The sequence below is a fragment of the Pelophylax lessonae genome (assembly GCF_965119305.1).
Source record: "Pelophylax lessonae genome assembly, chromosome: 13".
NCBI lineage: Eukaryota > Metazoa > Chordata > Amphibia > Anura > Ranidae > Pelophylax > Pelophylax lessonae.
This window is the reverse complement of record NC_138780.1, coordinates 172,948,364-172,967,757: the sequence shown is the minus strand read 5'-3', so window position 1 is coordinate 172,967,757 and position 19,394 is coordinate 172,948,364. Positions and strand designations below refer to the sequence as shown.

Here is a 19,394-nt window from a genome sequence, read left to right as displayed (position 1 = left end):
TCGGACTGGAATTGAAAATCAATGGGTCTGTAAACATTCCGCTAAATTGTGAAACGGATGCGGACCCATTTTATAGACTTGTGAATGGGACCCTATGTGTATTTGACATGTATTTACCGGCTGCCGTCAGTTCTGGCTGATTTAGAAAAATAAAATGTATATTCTTTTGCTGAAAAAATAATAAAAAAATTTTTATGGCAACTTTTCCAATAGCAATACTTCTGGTATGTCAGTGTCCATGTTGTGGGACTATGTGTGCACAGCTAGTAAGTATTTTGTGGCTGCAAATTTGATCTGGAGGTTTTTCATGTTTGCCTGCCATTAAAATAAATGGGGGCCGCTGCGAACCTGCGGTTCACGAGCATTTGAGCGAGTTTGCACGAACCGTTTGTGAACTGTCAGGGCAGATGTTTGTCCATCACTAATAACAGGCACATTAATTTTTAGAAAATGCAAATATTTAATAACTTGAAAAAGTAAAGTCATTTCGAGTTATATGTCTCAAGTCAAAGTCAAGTCTCAAGTCATGAATACCGAGTCAAAGTCAAGTCGAGTCTTTTATTAATTTTTAGTCAAGCAAGTCTCAAGTCCTCAAACTGGTGACTTAAGTCAGGGGCGTAACTACAGGGGTTGCAGGGGTTGCAATTGCAACCGGGCCCCATGCTCCAGGGGGCCTGTGCAGCTCCCTTGTACACCTGGATAGGAGGGGCGGCGGGGGCAGCATGTAGAGAAATCACTGTCCTACTTTTTCCTCCTATTGCTGTAGGACGATAAAGGAGGAGAGAGGTTCCCAGTGGCGGCTGGTGCTCAAAATTTTTTTTGGGGGGGGGGGGGGGCGCAAAAAGAAAAATGTAATAGGTATTGCTTCGCGCCAAAAAACGCAGTAAAAAAATTGCGTGACTTTGAAGCTGTGCCCCCTTCAATGCAATGAACACTGTGCTGTGCCCCCTTCAATGCAATGAACACTGTGCTGTGCCCCCTTCAATGCAATGAACACTGTGCTGTGCCCCCTTCAATGCAATAAACACTGTGCCCCCACAATGCAGAGTTCAGCGTGCATGCCCCTTTCAATTCAGAGCGCCACAGCATTGTTCCCCAATGATTGCAGAGCGCCACAGCATTGTACCCCAATGATTGCAGAGTGCCACAGCATTGTACCCCAATGATTGCAGAGTGCCACAGCATTGTACCCCAATGATTGCAGAGTGCCACAGCATTGTACCCCAATGATTGCAGAGTGCCACAGCATTGTACCCCAATGATTGCAGAGTGCCACAGCATTGTACCCCAATGATTGCAGAGTGCCACAGCATTGTCCCCCAATGATTGCAGAGTGCCACAGCATTGTCCCCCAATGATTGCAGAGTGCCACAGCATTGTCCCCCAATGATTGCAGAGGGCCACAGCATTGTCCCCCAATGATTGCAGAGCGGCCACAGCATTGTCCCCCAATGATTGCAGAGCGGCCACAGCATTGTCCCCCAATGATTGCAGAGCGGCCACAGCATTGTCCCCCAATGATTGCAGAGCGGCCACAGCATTGTCCCCCAATGATTGCAGAGCGGCCACAGCATTGTCCCCCAATGATTGCAGAGCGGCCACAGCATTGTCCCCCAATGATTGCAGAGCGGCCACAGCATTGTCCCCCAATGATTGCAGAGCGGCCACAGCATTGTCCCCCAATGATTGCAGAGCGCCCACAGCATTGTCCCCCAATGATTGCAGAGCGCCCACAGCATTGTCCCCCAATGATTGCAGAGCGCCCACAGCATTGTCCCCCAATGATTGCAGAGCGCCCACAGCATTGTCCCCCAATGATTGCAGAGCGCCCACAGCATTGTCCCCCAATGATTGCAGAGCGCCCACAGCATTGTCCCCCAATCAATGCAGAGTGCAGCGTGCGTGCTCCCTTCAATTTAATGCACTTACCTGGTGGCGGGTTCTTCCCTTCTCGATCCAGTCCGTCCTCTCTGCGGCGGGAAGGAGAGTGGCTTCTCCCTCGTCCTCCGAGCGGCGGTGACGGTGAGTGACTGACTCACGCACCGGCACCGCCCCCATTGTGACGTCAGGGATCGGATGTCCTGGATGAAGATTGGTCCAGGCTGGAGACTGGACCAATCACAGCCAGGATATCCGAAAGTGGGGGTGTCCAATCGCAAGGACTTGCGATCGGGTTACGCCCCCAGAAGGCTGCCGATCGGCGCCTCTTCTGGGACGTAACCCCACCCCCCCCCCCACCCCCCCCCCCCTAGCCACCACTACCCTTACAAAGGCCGGCGAACCCAATTTTTTTTTTTTTTTAAACTTTATTTGTTCGCTGTCTTTTTTTTTTTTTTCTTTTTTTTTTTTTTCTTTTTTTTAGGGGTAGAGGGGCGGCGCCCTGGCGCCCGCTATGCACGGGCCGCCACTGTTGGTAACTCTGTATGCTGCCCCCACCACTCCTCCTATCCGGTTCACTTGTGTTCTGCTGTCTCTGGGCCCCTGTGTGCTCCTTTGGCCCCCCCCACTGTGTTCCCTCCCCTCTCCTGCTGGCTGCTGCAGGGGATGTGTCACAATAGAGAACCAGGAAGGGGTCGGTAAATATGTAATTTACCAGCTCCTTCTTCCTTTTCTGAATTGAGTCATAGTCACATTGTAAAAAAATAAAATAAAATTATAAAAAATAATACAATTAAAATACCAAAAAAATAAAAACTACTGACACCAGTGGGTGAACTTCCAGGATCGCAAAGGTCACGCTTGCGACCGGGCCCTGACATTCCACCACCGTGGGGAGGCCCCAAGATGGCAGGAAGGGGGCCCACTGCAGAACTTGTGAAACGGCCCCAGGATCAGTGGGAAGAGCCCCAGGCTTGAAGGAAAGGACCCCAGGCCAGGGGCCAGGGGGGCCCTTCATGGTTTCTTGCACCGGGGCCCTGAAGGTTCTAGTTACGCCTCTGACTTAAGTCAAGTCATGTGACTCAAGTACCCCACCTCTGCTATATGGGTTTAGTAACACTTTGATTTCACCTTCTGATGATAAAATTCTTGGTTTTATTTTTTCAAGACATCTGCAGGAAGTGATGTTAAAGACCAATAATAATCCTCGTGAAATATTTCTTTAGGATTTTTTTAAATTCTTCTACTATTCAGTAATAATACTGGTTGTTTTCTGTTCCTTCTTGTCTAAACATTTGAAAGTAGCATTTCCTCTTCAAGTCATGGGATCATGAGTGATGACGCTGGTCTTGGTAGTGTGACCCCGCCGGAATATGAGGCATACATTGCAGAAGTTTGGTCAAATGTGGACATTAGAAACTTCCCTTGTTTTACAGCAACCAGTGTGGCCCTCCTTCCCTAAAACCCATCCTACACTATCCTCAGTCTTGTGGTAGTCCCATAGCTGGTTTATTTTTTGTTAATCAAGTGCTTACCGGTCTTTTAATGTGGTGGCTGCTATAGTTTTTTTTTTTCCCAGGCTTTTTTCTCTTTAATTTCACACAGTGATGCACTTCTGTCTCTATGTCTACACTGACTTCTCCATTGTATGGAAGGAGCAATTGTAGTCAACACAGGCTGGACTTCAAGCATGTCTGCCTTTGTTAATCTCTATTGCACAGTGGATTGATGGGATTAGAGGATTAGTAGATTGCACAAGCAAGACTAGCAAAATAAAGAGGTTTTATTTTTCTTTTTAATTCAAGCAAGGCAGCAAGAACACTTTTTCTGGCAAGATCAACAGGTATTTTCTGTACTTGCTGAAAATGCTGTTAACCATGAAAACTAATGCAAACCACATCATCTAAGGACTAAACAGTCATTTATTATATTTTTGTTTTTGGGATTAGATATGCTGTAATGGTTTCTGTGCAAATCTTTTCCTGACTCTTCAGATTCCTCCCATTTGATAACATAGAGGTAGCTTTAAAGTGTCCATCACAGACTAGAATATCTGTATTAGAAGTTTTGCATAGATGCTTCTATTTGGCTCCTGGGCTTTTATCTAGTGGTGTCAGTTTGCGATTAAATACATTTGAGTAAATTCTGCTTTGCTTTCTGATCTGGGTAGGCTCTGCTTTGCTTTCTGATCTGGGTAGGCTCTGCTTCGCTTTCTGATCTGGGTAGGCTCTGCTTCGCTTTCTGATCTGGGTAGGCTCTGCTTCGCTTTCTGATCTGGGTAGGCTCTGCTTCGCTTTCTGATCTGGGTAGGCTCTGCTTCGCTTTCTGATCTGGGTAGGCTCTGCTTCGCTTTCTGATCTGGGTAGGCTCTGCTTCGCTTTCTGATCTGGGTAGGCTCTGCTTCGCTTTCTGATCTGGGTAGGCTCTGCTTCGCTTTCTGATCTGGGTAGGCTCTGCTTTCTGATCTGGGTAGGCTCTGCTTTCTGATCTAGGCAGGCTCTGCTTCCCTTTCTGATCTGGGTAGGCTCTGCTTTCTGATCTGGGTAGGCTCTGCTTCCCTTTCTGATCTGGGTAGGCTCTGCTTCCCTTTCTGATCTGGGTAGGCTCTGCTTCCCTTTCTGATCTGGGTAGGCTCGGCTTCGCTTTCTGACAGCTGTTTCAGGAAAGCAGAGAATGAAAGCCACCTCCTGAAAGCCGATGCTTAGATTGTACTGGGTGCTCTGAATACTTTTATGTAACATTTTCACCTCCTACATTTTATTTTAATCAATTTTTTTTTGAGAACTCTGCAAATGAAAGCTTTTCATTCAGTTTTAAATTTGATGAATGTGCACACTTTCGCTGCTCTGTACTGCCACCTAGAGGTGGCTTGTTAAATCGACTCAAGTTGGTCAAAAAAATGGGGGTTTTATGCTATGTCTGACCTGGCTTCCTGTATATTGCAGGCCTTGGAAGATGCGGTGCAGAATGTTGACCAAGATGAAACCATGAGCCTTCAGGATTTTTTCTATGAAGTGTGTAAGAATACCAAACCACCAACTCCATCTTCCTCCACCCCTTATCGACAGTTGAAGAGGCACTTGTCCCTACAGGTAAAAGTAAATCAAACAACAAAGGGACTTCCAGCGCTAACTGTGATATATCTCACTTTCAGGAATGAATAAAGTCAAATTACCGTGTGGTGCTGCTGCTAATTAATGCTGATTCAGCATAAGTCAGTGAATGGGGGGGGGGGGGGGGAGGGGCAGCAGCTCTATCCCACGGTACATAGTCTACAATGTAACTCAGGCAGGCTTGATGGAAAACCTTGAAATGTTTATAAAAAATATATATAGTGATGATTAAAACATAATAGAATGTGTTCCAAACCCGATCTGTGGCGTTGCTGGGGGTCAGAGGATGACTGAGCCGCTGGGTGAGCCGGAACTGTGTAGATGATCACAACAGGGAACCAGGCAGGAGGGAGAAGGATCTTATGTGCCAAAAGCAGACCGGACCAGCCGGTAGGGTGGCGTGGCTTCCTCCCACCCGATAGTGTGGCTGCTCGCACCGAAGCAGTGTAGACGTGCCGTGGAGCCGCCACCCGGAGGTATCCACAGCGGAGGCCGCTACTCGTAAGCGGCGTCAGCAAGCGCCGGGACCCGGCTTGGAAAGCATCAGGGTTGCCGTGACCCATCACTATATATATTTTTTATAAATAAACTTTTCAAGGTTTCCATCCAGCCTGCCTGAGTTACATTGTAGACTATGTACCGTGGGATAGCGCTGCTGCCCCCCCCCCCCCCCCCCATTCACTACAGGTAAAAGTAGCCTTTTATGTCTCGATTACACCTGCTTTGGGTCAACGCTGGCAGCCATTTTATGCACAGCCCAAATGCATGGACAAGGCAAAATGTCTTGTTTGCTATAGTGTCAGTTCATGCTGCAGCATTGCACTCTTGATGAGTGCCGGTCATAGGTCCTGCACTGGTATTAACCCCTGCAGTGCTAGAAGATTATGGTTGTGGGGTATGGGAGGGGGATAGGGGACTTTAACTATTTAAGCCACAACTAGCACAAGGGACTCTTTGGATTAGATGCAAGTATCCTCACTTGTGCTGTTTTTAATTTTAAAAGCAATTTTTTTCTTAAACTTGGGCTTCAGTCTTGAAATCTACTTACGGACTACTTTTACTAAGAACGTGAAACATTTTTGGCCTTGTTCACATGGCCTTGTACAAAAGCAGTATGTACTATAAGCATTAGCAAAGCTTTCAACATCCTTCAGGCGGTTATGTTAAAGATTAAAGCAACCTTTAGCTCCAGTTTGAGGACGCTCTGTACCGATCTAGATGGGGCTACTGGATTTCACATTGAACCAACTGCTAGCAAGCTTCAGAAAACCCCAGCACTACTACACATTTTTGATGGAGCGATTTACCTTTTAAAGCTTCCAGGTTTATAATTTGGATGCATGTTATTTATTTTATTCTAGCCATACGATGAAAGTGGAAGACGGACACTGACCCCATCTGCCATGTCTGGGACAATTGGCCTTCGACTGTTCTCCAAGTTTGATGATGGTACAGGTTATGGCTGCGTGGAGGACATTATGGACATGTGGCATGAAGAAGGACTTGACAACAGTCAGGCCATCCTCAAGGTTTGTGCTTTAAACAGTTGCGTTTGTTATTTTTTTATGCCAAGGGGGTAAATCCTTCCTCTTTAGTATAATTTATAGGCTTATTCAATGCGAGCGCAACGTGTGAAATTCAGCTACTGATTGCAGCCCAAATTCAGTCATTTCTAAAATTGTAGAAAGGTCATGGCAATCAAGCATACCACATTTATTATATATTAAAATGCAGTGAGACCACCATTGCACCCACAATGGCCCCAGAGCACGCAGGCAAGTAATGAACTGAGGTGGAATGGTATGTTCCTGGGGTTGGTCCTGTTTATGGCTAATGGGAAGACTCCATGTAAATCGTCTACAGTTAGCCATAGAAGAACTGGGAATAAATAGAAACCACCTACATCTGGTCTTCCCAAGCAAAACTCTGTCGTCTTCCAGCCTGCAGTATTAGTACGTTACACGTTTAAAAGGAATTTCTCCCTTCCCTGGTTTAACGTCTTGACAACCACCTACTGCATATATGTGGTGGCAAATAGGGTGGACTTTTAACGCCTAGCTGCCATGCATAGATGTCCACAACATCAGTCACCAACAACTGATCTGGGGGTGCTTCTGATCAAGGGCCAGTGGGATAGGCTCCTGGTTATGTGACTTCTGTAAGAACCAATCACAGTGGTCACATGATGAAGCCATGCTGCCTCCTGGGAATTAAAGTGGTAGTAAAGGCTTTTCTTACATTTACTCCGACAGGTAAGCTTCTAATAAGGCTTACCTGTAGGTACATGGAATATCTGCTAAATGCACACTGTTTAGCAGATATTTACTTTACCAGCACTGGTGACGTCACCAGGGCATGCGCCCTGTGATCTCAGTGGATGGCGTACCATCCATAGAAAGCCGTGCCTCGGGAGTGACTTCATCACAGCTCCCCCAAACGAAAGACGGCTGACCATGAACCCGGAAGGAAGACCGGGGGAAGATGGAAGCCCTGTCAATGGCGACCGTGTGCCACTAGAGGGCTTTGTTTTCAGACAAGTCTTTTATAACGGACATTCGTTTGCAGGGAGAATATTTACTTATTTTTGCGCTTTAAAACCACTGAAAGGGCTGCCAGGAGGTGGCGTGAAGTGGTCAAATTATTGATTTGTCTATTGGTTGCAATAAGTGGCTGCATACGTTGTCAGTGGTAGCCGTTCCATAAGGGGTGCAGGGACACCGCCCCTTCCAAAGTTTTTCCAAATAAGAGCTAATATCGTAGAATGATTGGTTTATTTTCAAATAAACGATAAAATGACTGTGTGTGTACTCCATGCACTGTAAGGGGCGCTGGACTAATACAGTGCCTTGCGAAAGTATTCGGCCCCCTTGAACTTTTGCTACCTTTTGCCACATTTCAGGCTATAAACATTAAGATATAAAACTGTATTTTTTTGTGAAGAATCAACAAGTGGGACACAATCATGAAGTGGAAAGAAATTTATTAGATATTTCAAACTTTGTTAACAAATAAAAAACTGAAAAATTGTGCGTGCAAAATTATTCAACCCCTTTACTTTCAGTGCAGCAAACTCTCTCCAGAAGTTCAGTGAGGATCTCTGAATGATCCAATGTTTACCTAAATGACTAATGATGATAAATAGAATCCACCTGTGTGTAATCAAGTCTCTGTATAAATGCATCTGCACTGTGATAGACTCAGATGTCCGTTTAAAGCGCAGAGAGCATAATGAAGAACAACAAACACACCAGGCAGGTCCAAGATACTGTTGTGGAGAAGTTTAAAGCCGGATTTGGATACAAAAAGATTTCCCAAGCTTTAAACATCCCAAGGAGCACTGTGCAAGCGATACTATTGAAATGGAAGGAGTATAAGACCACTGCAAATCTACGAAGACCTGGCCGTCCCTCTAAACTTTCAGCTCATACAAGGAGAAGACTGATCAGAGATGCAGCCAAGAGCCCATGATCACTCTGGATGAACTGCAGAGATCTACAGCTGAGGTGGGAGACTCTGTCCATAGGACAACAATCAGTCGTATACTGCACAAATCTGGCCTTTATGGAAGAGTGGCAAGAAGAAAACCATTTCTTAAAGATATCCATAAAAAGCATAGATTAAAGTTTGCCACAAGCCACCTGGGAGACACACCAAACATGTGGAAGAAGGTGCTCTGGTCAGATGAAACCAAAACCTAACTTTTTGGCAACAATGCAAAACGTTGTTTGTCGTAAAAGCAACACAGCTCATCACCCTGAACATACCATCCCCACTGTCAAACATGGTGGTGGCAGCATCATGGTTTGGGCCTGCTTTTCTTCAGCAGGGACAGGGAAGATGGTTAAAATTGATGGTAAGATGGATGGAGCCAAATACAGGACCATTCTGGAAGAAAACCTGATGGAGTCTGCAAAAGACCTGAGACTGGGAAGGAGATTTGTCTTCCAACAAGACAATGATCCAAAACATAAAGCCAAATCTACAATGGAATGGTTCATAAATAAACATATCCAGGTGTTAAAATGGCCAAGTCAAAGTCCAGACCTGAATCCAATCGAGAATCTGTGGAAAGGACTGAAAACTGCTGTTCACAAACGCTCTCCATCCAACCTCACTGAGCTCGAGCTGTTTTGCAAGGAGGAATGGGCAAAAATTTCAGTCTCTGGATGTGCAAAACTGATAGAGACATACCCCAAGCGACTTACAGCTGTAATCACGGCAAAAGGTGGCGCTACAAAGTTTTAACTTAAGGGGGCTGAATAATTTTGCACGCCCAATTTTTCAGTTTTTTTATTTGTTAAAAAAGTTTGAAATATCCAATAAATTTCGTTCCACTTCATTAATGGGGCCCACTTGTTGATTCTTCACAAAAAAATTAGTTTTATATCTTTGTTTGAAGCCTGAAATGTGGCAAAAGGTCGGAAAGTTCAAGGGGGCCGAATACTTTCGCAAGGCACTGTAGGTGTCTTGGGTCTAACAATTTTTGACAAGCATGTGATTAGAGCCTGAGGCTCTGATTGGCTTGTCTTAGGTTGTCCTCAGGGCACTGTGAGCCCTGCCACTTTAGATTTTAGCGAATCAATATTCGCTATCGCGTCATTTCTGGTTTTCTGCCCCGGCCAATCAGAAGGCTGAAGATTTGAAACCTGGAAAAAAGCCTGGGTTCACACAAAAGCCATGGAGGGGAGCCGTGACCGTGGTGAGTGCGGACCGGGGTTTATTTGCGACCCCCAAACTTTTTAGCATCAGCCACCATTGTTCATTGTAGTGTCTTTTATGAACATTTTATTTAATCCTCATTTTCCTGATCACATAACCTGCATTTGACATAAGGGCTCTTTTTTATGTTATGTATTCTCCAAAGGAGAGCCCAAAGTGTAAAAATACTAAATTTAAATAAAAAAGTCTTGTGGGCCAATCACTGTATGTGTTCTGTCCTCTCTTTAATTTTCAGGCTCTGGATTTCAGTTTAGAAGGTAAAATCAATCTTGCAGAGCTGACGATGACGCTGGAAAATGAACTTCTTATCACCAAAAATGAGATCTACCAAGCAGCTCTTGTCAGCTTCCGCTCAGAGATCAGGCACTTACTGTAAGTTTGCTGCTTTCGCTTTGTGGGCGGTTTATATAAGCTGGAGGATAGGAAGTTTCTTCAGAAGAAACAAAGAATCTGAACTGTTCCCATGAGGAAGTTCTCTGTTTTTGTCTAGAGCTTTGTGTTGCAATTATGTATTTATGTGGGACAGTGATTGCAGCGCTGCTAATAAATATAAATATATATATATACTGAAATAAATAGTGTTCTTGTAACTGAAATAATTCAATTAATCAATAAAAAAGTGCTGATGTGATCTAAGCTCTGTGCAAATAAGCAATCAAAATCTGTGCAAATAAGCAATGATAACTGTGCAGATATTACAATGTAAAACTCATAGATAAACAGTCCATAAATCAGTCCTTTAGTGAAAACACAGGAGCTTGATGCTTATTCTTTGTTGCTTCGGGGTCTCCCCCTTTGGGTATCTACTTACCACTAGGTGGTTGGGTTGAAGCAAAAATAAGCTGATGTTCCTATGGCTCCTGCAGGGCTGGTTATGCTGTTGGTTGGAAGCGATCCTTTTCCTGAGTGTGGTAATCCCGATTGTCCTCATGGGAATAAAATGCTCAACATAGTGAGGACCGTTTAAAAATGCATTTTATTCCATTAAAAATTACAAAGGGATACTCACAAACATAAAATAATAATGCGCCTCTATCCTATCTCATATGTTCGGTACGGTGGTGAGCTGCTCCTCAGCGTTCGCTACCCCGACCGGAAGTCACGTGGCTGCCTCTCGGCCAATGGCTAGACGCGTTTCGCTGTGGACACAGCGTCATCTGTAGCTGTGAATAAACCGAATACATTCCTTAATCTAAAAGGGTATTATAGGTGCGGCAATTGTGTCATATGCCGCACATGCAAAATAAATAATAAATCAAGAAAGGAAACAAAATTTCAATCCACAGCCACGGGACAACAATTTAAAATAGACAAGTTCATTACGTGTAGAACCACACATGTTACATACCTTTTAGAATGTGAGTGTGGTCTCCAGTACGTGGGACGCACGACAAGAGAACTCCGAATTAGGCTGAGAGAGCATGTTACAAATATTAAAAATGGGTTCAAAAAGCACAGTTTATCTAACCACTTCTGCATTTGCCACAACAAAGATCCAAGCAAGTTGAAATTCTGTGGGATAGACACCATTGAAAAACATTGGAGGGGCACGAACATGACAAGAGCCATCTCACAGAATGAGACTTGGTGGATACACAAAATAGGAAGTATGGTACCAAAGGGTTTGATCGTAGAAATTGATATGAATTGCTTCATCGATGATTTTTAATTTTAAACTTAATTCTATATGTTTTATCTATTTTTAACTGCACATTTTTAACTTCACACTTTTATTGATTTTATGTATAAAATATCCCTGTTGTAAGCATTATCTCAAAGTTTAATCACAAAACTATCAAAAATATAACGATAAGATTCGATAACAATTGGCATATGTATAGTCTCAGCATACGGCTATAAAATGGTAATAGTTCCCTAGTTAGACCAGCAAGGGTCTAAAAAAACTTAGCATTCATTCATAGCATTATCAATATCACTATTTAATATTATTGGCCTGATATAATTTATAAAATTTATAATCCATTAGATTCAATGGCAATTGGACACTGAAGATCTAGAGAGTGTTAATCTTAAGGTCTCATCTAAATTTATTATAAACGATTCGATGTGAGCAGTAACAAGTGTTTTCATTAACATAGATATTTTCATAAACTCCACTAGGGGGCAACATTACACATCCAGAAGATTAACTCTAATTTTAATGACCATTAATTCCAGCACGAAAATAAATTTAACATCCATAAGAGAAATCTCATTATTAATAGAAGGCACAAAGTAAACGATCACTATGATTATAATAGAGGTAGCAAGCGCACCGTAGTATTCAAAATACCGGAAGAAGTTCCCAGCGCGGCTTCATAACACTTGTGGCACCTCCAATAGCCAGCTACAGATGACGCTGTGTCCACAGCGAAACGCGTCTAGCCATTGGCCGAGAGGCAGCCACGTGACTCCCGGTCGGGGTAGCGAACACTGAGGAGCAGCTCACCACCGTACCGAACATATGAGATAGGATAGAGGCGCATTATTATTTTATGTTTGTGAGTATCCCTTTGTAATTTTTAATGGAATAAAATGCATTTTTAAACGGTCCTCACTATGTTGAGCATTTTATTCCCATGAGGACAATCGGGATTACCACACTCAGGAAAAGGATCGCTTCCAACCAACAGCATAACCAGCCCTGCAGGAGCCATAGGAACATCAGCTTATTTTTGCTTCAACCCAACCACCTAGTGGTAAGTAGATACCCAAAGGGGGAGACCCCGAAGCAACAAAGAATAAGCATCAAGCTCCTGTGTTTTCACTAAAGGACTGATTTATGGACTGTTTATCTATGAGTTTTACATTGTAATATCTGCAAAGTTATCATTGCTTATTTGCACAGATTTTGATTGCTTATTTGCACAGAGCTTAGATCACATCAGCACTTTATTATTTATTGATTAATTGAATTATTTCAGTTACAAGAACACTATTTATTTCAGTATATATATATTTATATTTATTAGCAGCGCTGCAATCACTGTCCCACATTCACAAAAGCACTAGCACTTTTTCTTGCAGCAGGCAGCTAAATGTACACACTTTTAGGATATTTACACACTCCTTAAGCGCGAGGTCCATAGTCTTACCAATTATGTATTTAACCTCTTGCCAACCATGTAGCGCATATATACAGGGGCAAGAAGGGTGGACTTTTACGCTCAACTGCTGCACTTTTTTATAAAGCCACGCTGCATCCCAGGCTTTAAAATCTACTGAAAAGAGCGCCGAGAGGCAGCATTAAGGGGTTAAAGCTGATTTCTAGACCGATTATAAAAGACACAAATTTAATGTTCTCTGTCATTAAGGGCAGGCTGAGTTCACATCTAGGCGCTGCTATTTTTCAGGTGTTTTTTTTTTTTTTATTGGGTGTTTTACATGCGTTTTTACAGGTGTTTTTGCAGCTTTTTTGTGCAGGCGTTATTAGGTTGACAAGTGACCAATGACAAAAAATAAGCCTGTAATCTGCCAGAAAAGAAGCTTATGTACTTTTTTGAGCGACGGGCGTTCTGCTTAAGGCGACAGAACGCTCAGATGTGCCTTAGTGCCGGTTCACATATGTGCGGCTGCGGCGATCGCATGTAATGTCGGAGCGCACTGCTCCTTCATTACATGCGATCGGCTGTGCGGTGCGAGTTCAGCCATACACTTTGTACCCGCAGCAAAAACGCACAGGACCCTTTTTTGCAGCCGCATCAGGATCGGATCGCACAGTGGTTCACACTTGTGCGATCCAATCCTGTGCGAACTGTAAAGATCGCACTGCGATATGCGATCAAACTGGGGGTGTCGTTAACATTTCATTGACACCCCCAGCGTATCGCATATGGCAGTGTGAACTGCCAGGGGTGCGTTTGTGATGCGGGAACAGGCTGCGAATTCGCAGCCTTCTCGCATCGCATAAGTGTGAACCGGCACTTAGAGCAGAAAATCGCCCAAAAACACATGGATGTGAATGGATCCTAATACATCATGAACTATTTTTGAAATGCAAGCAGTGTAAGTACCCAAATTTTACTTGATATCCACCCCTTGCAGTACACAAGTGGGGCCCGTACATGCCAACCTGGGATCAGAGGAATTGGGTTGAATGTCACTGGCTATATCGGAGTAAGTGCCGGTTCACATTTCTGCGATCACAGAGATCGAATGTAATTCGGAGCGCACTGCTCCTAAAATCACATGCGATTTCTGCGGTGCAAATTCAGCCATACAGTTTGTATGGCTGAATTCGCACCGCAATCGCACCTAATACGCACAGGACCCTTTTTTTTGTTCCGCAGCAGAATCGGATCGCATGGTGGTTCACACCAGTGCCATCCGATTCTGTGCGAACTTTCAGATCGCACTGCTATGTGATTTGATCTGGGGGTGTCGTTAACTTTTAATTGACACCCCCAGCGTATCGCATATGGCAGTGTGAACTGCCAGGGGTGCGGATGCCATGCGGGAAAACGCTGTATATTCGCTGCGTTCCCGCATCGCACAAATGTGAATCGGCACTGAGGGCATCTAGTAGAGGAAATATACTGTGGGAGGACTGAAGGTGATTATTGTAGCAAAAGTTTATTTATTTGTTTTTTTACTCTGGAGTTCTGCCTTATATTCTTAGAGCCCATTCACACTAGCGCGACTTGTCAGGCTGACAAGTCGCGGTAGGTCGCGGTCCATTGAGTAGTACAGGACCCATTCTTATAGGAGCGACACAAGTCGCTCCGACTTAGAAAAAGGGTCCTGTACTACTTTGGGGCGACCTCGGAGCGACTTGCATAGACTTCCATTATGTGAAGTCCCTGCAAGTCGCGGTGCACGCGACTTCACAGGTTGCCCCCCGAAGTCGGATCGCCTCAATGTGAACCGGCTCTTGGGGACTTCAATCATCTTTAGATTATTTCAGGCTTTCATAGAATTTTTGAAAGTTTACAGTCGCTTTGGGAATGTCTGCACTGGCTGCTGAAAGTGCAAATTCAGGGAAAAATTTGGACCTGAATCGCACCGGACCCCAGACACGAACCCGTGGCCTCACATATGTGAACCCGGCCTAAAATGAGGAGTCTAGCCCCATTGAAGCCTCATTGTTGGTCACTGTCATTGGCAGCCTCACCAGCCAGTAACAAGGTTCAGTCTGGGCAGAAGGTAACAGATCCTGCCCAGGCTCTCAAAGGGGGGCTTTGTATTATCAGATTCATATGCTTGAAGGTTAGGTTAGGGGCATGACCATGAATAGAACTGGCAATACTTGCAGGCACATGATGGTGTAGTTTTTTTTTTTTTCACGGGTGAGGATGTACTTCTGTGTAATTGGCAGCCCCACTGTCCACTGGGAGGTGGTGGGGGAAAGTCAAGCTTGGCCTATACTTTGATTTGCCTTTTATCTCTGGATTAGCTGATTATTTTGTAGATTGCCATGGCCAGTTATGTGATGTGATTTCTACATCCGGCCATTAAGAATACCTATTACTGTCTTTAAAAAGTGTTATTGGCAGTTCTTTCCCTGCAGGGAGAAAAAGTAAAAATAACTTGATGGTATTCACACTTCATTTTGTTCCATATTTTCCAGGGAGAGGGTTGATCAGACTGCCAGAGAAAAGGAAAAGCTCCGCCTGGATTTGGAGAAGAATGAGAAACAGAAGAATCTAATGGCTTTGGAGGTGGATGACCATCATGCGGCTATTGAGCGACGGAATGAATACAACCTTAAGTAGGTTTTTGTAGTGTCATTTCAACCACAGAAATTGCCCAAGGGACTTTGAAAGAGTTCATCACAAATTCTTAAAAAAAAAAAAAAATCTAATTTTTATATTCTTTTTAAAGATATTTTTATTGAGATTTCAAACAAACATACAAATACAACAAACCAACAGAAAACAAGACCTTCTTAACAAAGAAGGGAAACAAAACAGGGCAATGCTTAACAATTATTACCTATCAAATTTTATATTCCCATACAAAAGTAAAATCCTGTTTAAATACCATGAAGTATGTGAAGACCTAATAGGTAGCTGTGTGATGACATATATGCATCTGGAAATAGCTGGTTGATACCCTGACCTTCGACACGTTTCGGGAAATAACGGTCACTTCTTCAGGAGATAGCAATATTTTATGGGATATCCTACAACATAGGTGAAAATCAAAACTGGCAAAAAACAATGGTGTGCAGTGGAGAAGCAACATGGGAGGCGCTCTGTCCAGGACCTGTAGAATGGGCAGGAGATCACAAAAACAGGGCCACACAGTGGGGATCATCGGCCAAAATGGCAAGCATGTAAAAGATAGATGCTGCCATGAACTCCTAAATCCAGACCCCAGACATCAGTGGTATTGGCAGCCATCACCACCAGCCAGAAGAAAAACTTGCATTAAATATCAAACCGCTATTTTTAAATGCATATATGTTATCATACTACCAATTATTATGTCTTGATATACTTCATAGTATTTTAACATGATTTTAATTATGTATGTGAATACAAATTCGATTTTTATTTATTTATTTTTTTATTTAATTGTATTTTACTGTTTTTCGGTGCAACTCTTTCAAAGTCCCTTGGACAATATATGTGGCTGAGAGGTCTCTTATTTGGGGACTGAGCTGCATATCATGCATTGTACCTTGGCTTCATGTTTTAGGTTTTTGTAGTGACACTCTAGTGCTTTGCTTAATGTTCATGTAGAACCTCCAAAGTTAGCTTAGCGTCTGTTTCCAATGCTCCTGAGATTTGAACGTCTGTAGTAGGATTGCATGTTAGCGAGCTAAAAATGGTTTTGGGATCTGGTTTGGCAACTGGGGTGACCAGAGCCTTGCATTAAACCGGTGCAAGGTAGCAGCTGCTGCTTAGCCCAAAAGTCTGAATCCCCCATTGAGTCAGTCCTGGCTAAAAATTGAATAACTGTGAATTTGAACAAAACTATTTTAAGACTACTGGAATTCTCACCTGTTAACCCATCTGAAGTCAAAGCTTTTCTTTTTTTTAGAAAGCAGTCAGAGTCAGCTGTGTTCTCTGAAGGCAATGCACTGTGCGTGACTTGGATATAGACCTACAAACCATTGTGCCCCATCTTCTTATATTTTGTCCACAGAAAACTGGATGAGGAGTACAAAGAGAGAACAGCTGCTCTAAAAGGTGAACTGAGAAAGGAGAGAGAGCAGATGTTTCAGCAAGCAAATCGGCAGCACCAAGATCTAGAACAGGAATTGGAGAAAGTCAAAGTGGAAGAGAATTACCTTAGAGACCGGCTGACCTTGTCTATAAAGGTAGGCAGGGCTTTTTTTTAGCGGGAACACGGGGGAATGCAGTTCCGGCACCTCTAGCACTGAATGCATGGAATGGCAAGGAGTGTTGTGCCAGAGGATCTATTGTTGCTGTAATTAATTTGTTGCTGGGAGGGATCTACTATTGAGGGAGAGGTCTACTGTTGGCTGCTGGAGGGTCTATTGATGCTGGCTACTAGGAGATCTATTGTTGCCGGAGAGGTCTATTAATGCTCTGATGGATCCATTGTTGCTTGGGGGGTCCTTTGTTGCTGGGGGAAACTATTGTTGAAGGGGGGTGTATTGTTGCTGGATGCAGTGGATATATTTTATGGCTTATCAATAACAAATTCCATAAAATTACTACAAAATGATACTTGGTGGAACTGGGAGGTGGATAGAGGGAAGAATCAAAGGATGGTGCTCAGAGGTGGGTAGGGGCGGAGACAAGGGGTGACTTGAAAGGGGAGTTCCTGCACCTTTTCTATGAGAAACAAAAGCCCTGAAGGTAGGTGTAGAAGAATTTCTGAAGTTAGACATATGTTGTCTTTCTTTTTTTTTTGGGGGGGGGGGGGGGGGCCAGAATGTGATAAGTTAAAGCTAGGATTGTGTTGATCGATAAAGACAGCACCTCCAACTGTTGTCTAAGAGACCCAGGTTGAATGGAAGACCCTTTGACCTATTCATAATTGGTACTATAGCTCTTGTGCTTTAGGTAGAGCAGAAGTAATGGTTTGGTGGGGATCCTGAAAGCTGTATTGGCACTATAGTGATGTTTGTCACAGGCTGGAATTTCTCTGTCTAGGAAAACACCCGCATGGAGAATGAGTTACTTGAGACCACAGAGAAACTGGTGGAGTGTGAAGCCCTGACAGCCAAGCTGCAGAGAAGTCTGGACAACATACTGAGAGAAAAGGTCAGGAACACGATTCAATGTGAAATAAGTTTATGGAAATGGCATTGCGGCCTTTTAGAGCACTAAATTACAAGGCATTCTGTTGAGGCAGATCTACCTAGCCATGCTGAAGGTCTGTTCGAAGGTTTTCCCAGATTCTGATAAAAAGTTTGATTTAGTTTGTTCTGTACTTACCTTGTCGTTTTATGCTAATTGCCCATTTGAACCCTACTGATTTATTACTGTAATACAGTATGACCAGTGCCGGGACAAGGCCATCTAAAGCCCAGGGCGAACATGCCAAACTGCACCACTTCCCTAGATGTATGAGCGTCATGTATTGTGTCAGCAAAAATTCCACCACAAAAACACACAGCACTAATCTTCATGCTTACTCTCTAAGCATAAATTCCTCTTCCTTCCAGTACAAATCCGCCCCCCTGCTGGAATTCTTCCTCTCAGCACAACATCTCTACCCCTAAAATTTCCCCTCCTAGTACACATCTTCATCCCCCTTCCCAGCACAAATTCACCCCCAAATCCCCCCTCCTAGCACAAATCTTCTCTCATCCCCTCTACCAACACAAATCTCTTTAACGCACCACTATTGGCACCCCCCGAATTTCCTCTCCTAGAACAATACTTACCCCCTGCCACCCCCCCAAATTCCCCCTTCCAACACAGATCTACCCCCCCCCCACCTTACATGATACCACAGTGCCCAGGACAGCCACCCCTTGTCCCAGCCCAGAGTATGACTGCATATACAGCATGGGTGTCCAACCTTTTGGTTTCTCTGGGCCACATTGAGTGTAGAGAAATTTTCTCGGGCCGCATATAAAATATATACTATAGTTAAGGTATACAAGTAATAAAATGCAGCTGTGGCCTTCCCATGCTGCAGCGACCCCCCCCCCCCCCCAGCACTAATTTAACACAACTAATGGATGATCCCCTCCAAGGCTGCCTCTGTGGCCGTGCCCCCGAGTCCCGACTCGACTTCCTTCCTCCCCAGCAAAAAAAAAAAATTGTCAGGGGGCAGTGGGCCGCATTGCCTGTGGTTCCGGGCCGCAGGTTGGACATGCCTGATATACAGTATTAAAGTAATAAGTATGATGCTACTTTTTTGTGTTTATTTTATTTTATTTTTTTTGGGGGCTTTTATGCAGCAAAGTTCTGCATTTGGGAATTACATTACCCTGTGCTGGCAGCACATAGAGTCAAACAGCTGCTCTACCAAATAATGTAGAATTCTGACACTGCCATAAACCTTATGCTGGAGTGCATATAGACAGGAAGTGGTTGAAGATGCTGTAAAAGGGTCTTTGTCCATAGTTCACACCCTATGACTCCTTATCTTTGTCTTTTTGCAAAACAGATTGCACTGTGCCTAATACTCATATACCCTGCGTGTGAACTTTGCATTTGTTCTCTTTGAATCTTAATAAGCAACAATTCCCCAATAAAAAGCAATGCCTCTGTAGCTGAAAAAAAAAAAAAAAGATGCTGTATGAAATCAGCAGTACAG

The 19,394-nt window shown here is 43.8% G+C and overlaps 1 protein-coding gene across 3 annotated transcripts in view; it reads left to right on the top strand.

The window, feature by feature from the left end:
- Positions 1-19,394, top strand: part of NIN (ninein) — a gene marked incomplete at its 3' end in the record, with an annotated part of 222,156 nt that overhangs the window by 117,898 nt on the left and 84,864 nt on the right. For all 3 annotated transcript variants that reach the window (XM_082242636.1, XM_082242637.1, XM_082242638.1), the window contains exons 7-12: positions 4,824-4,970; positions 6,353-6,520; positions 9,946-10,082; positions 15,277-15,417; positions 16,800-16,974; positions 17,777-17,887. In XM_082242636.1, coding sequence (XP_082098762.1) covers positions 4,824-4,970; positions 6,353-6,520; positions 9,946-10,082; positions 15,277-15,417; positions 16,800-16,974; positions 17,777-17,887 — 879 coding nt within the window. The remainder of the gene's footprint in view (positions 1-4,823; positions 4,971-6,352; positions 6,521-9,945; positions 10,083-15,276; positions 15,418-16,799; positions 16,975-17,776; positions 17,888-19,394) is intronic.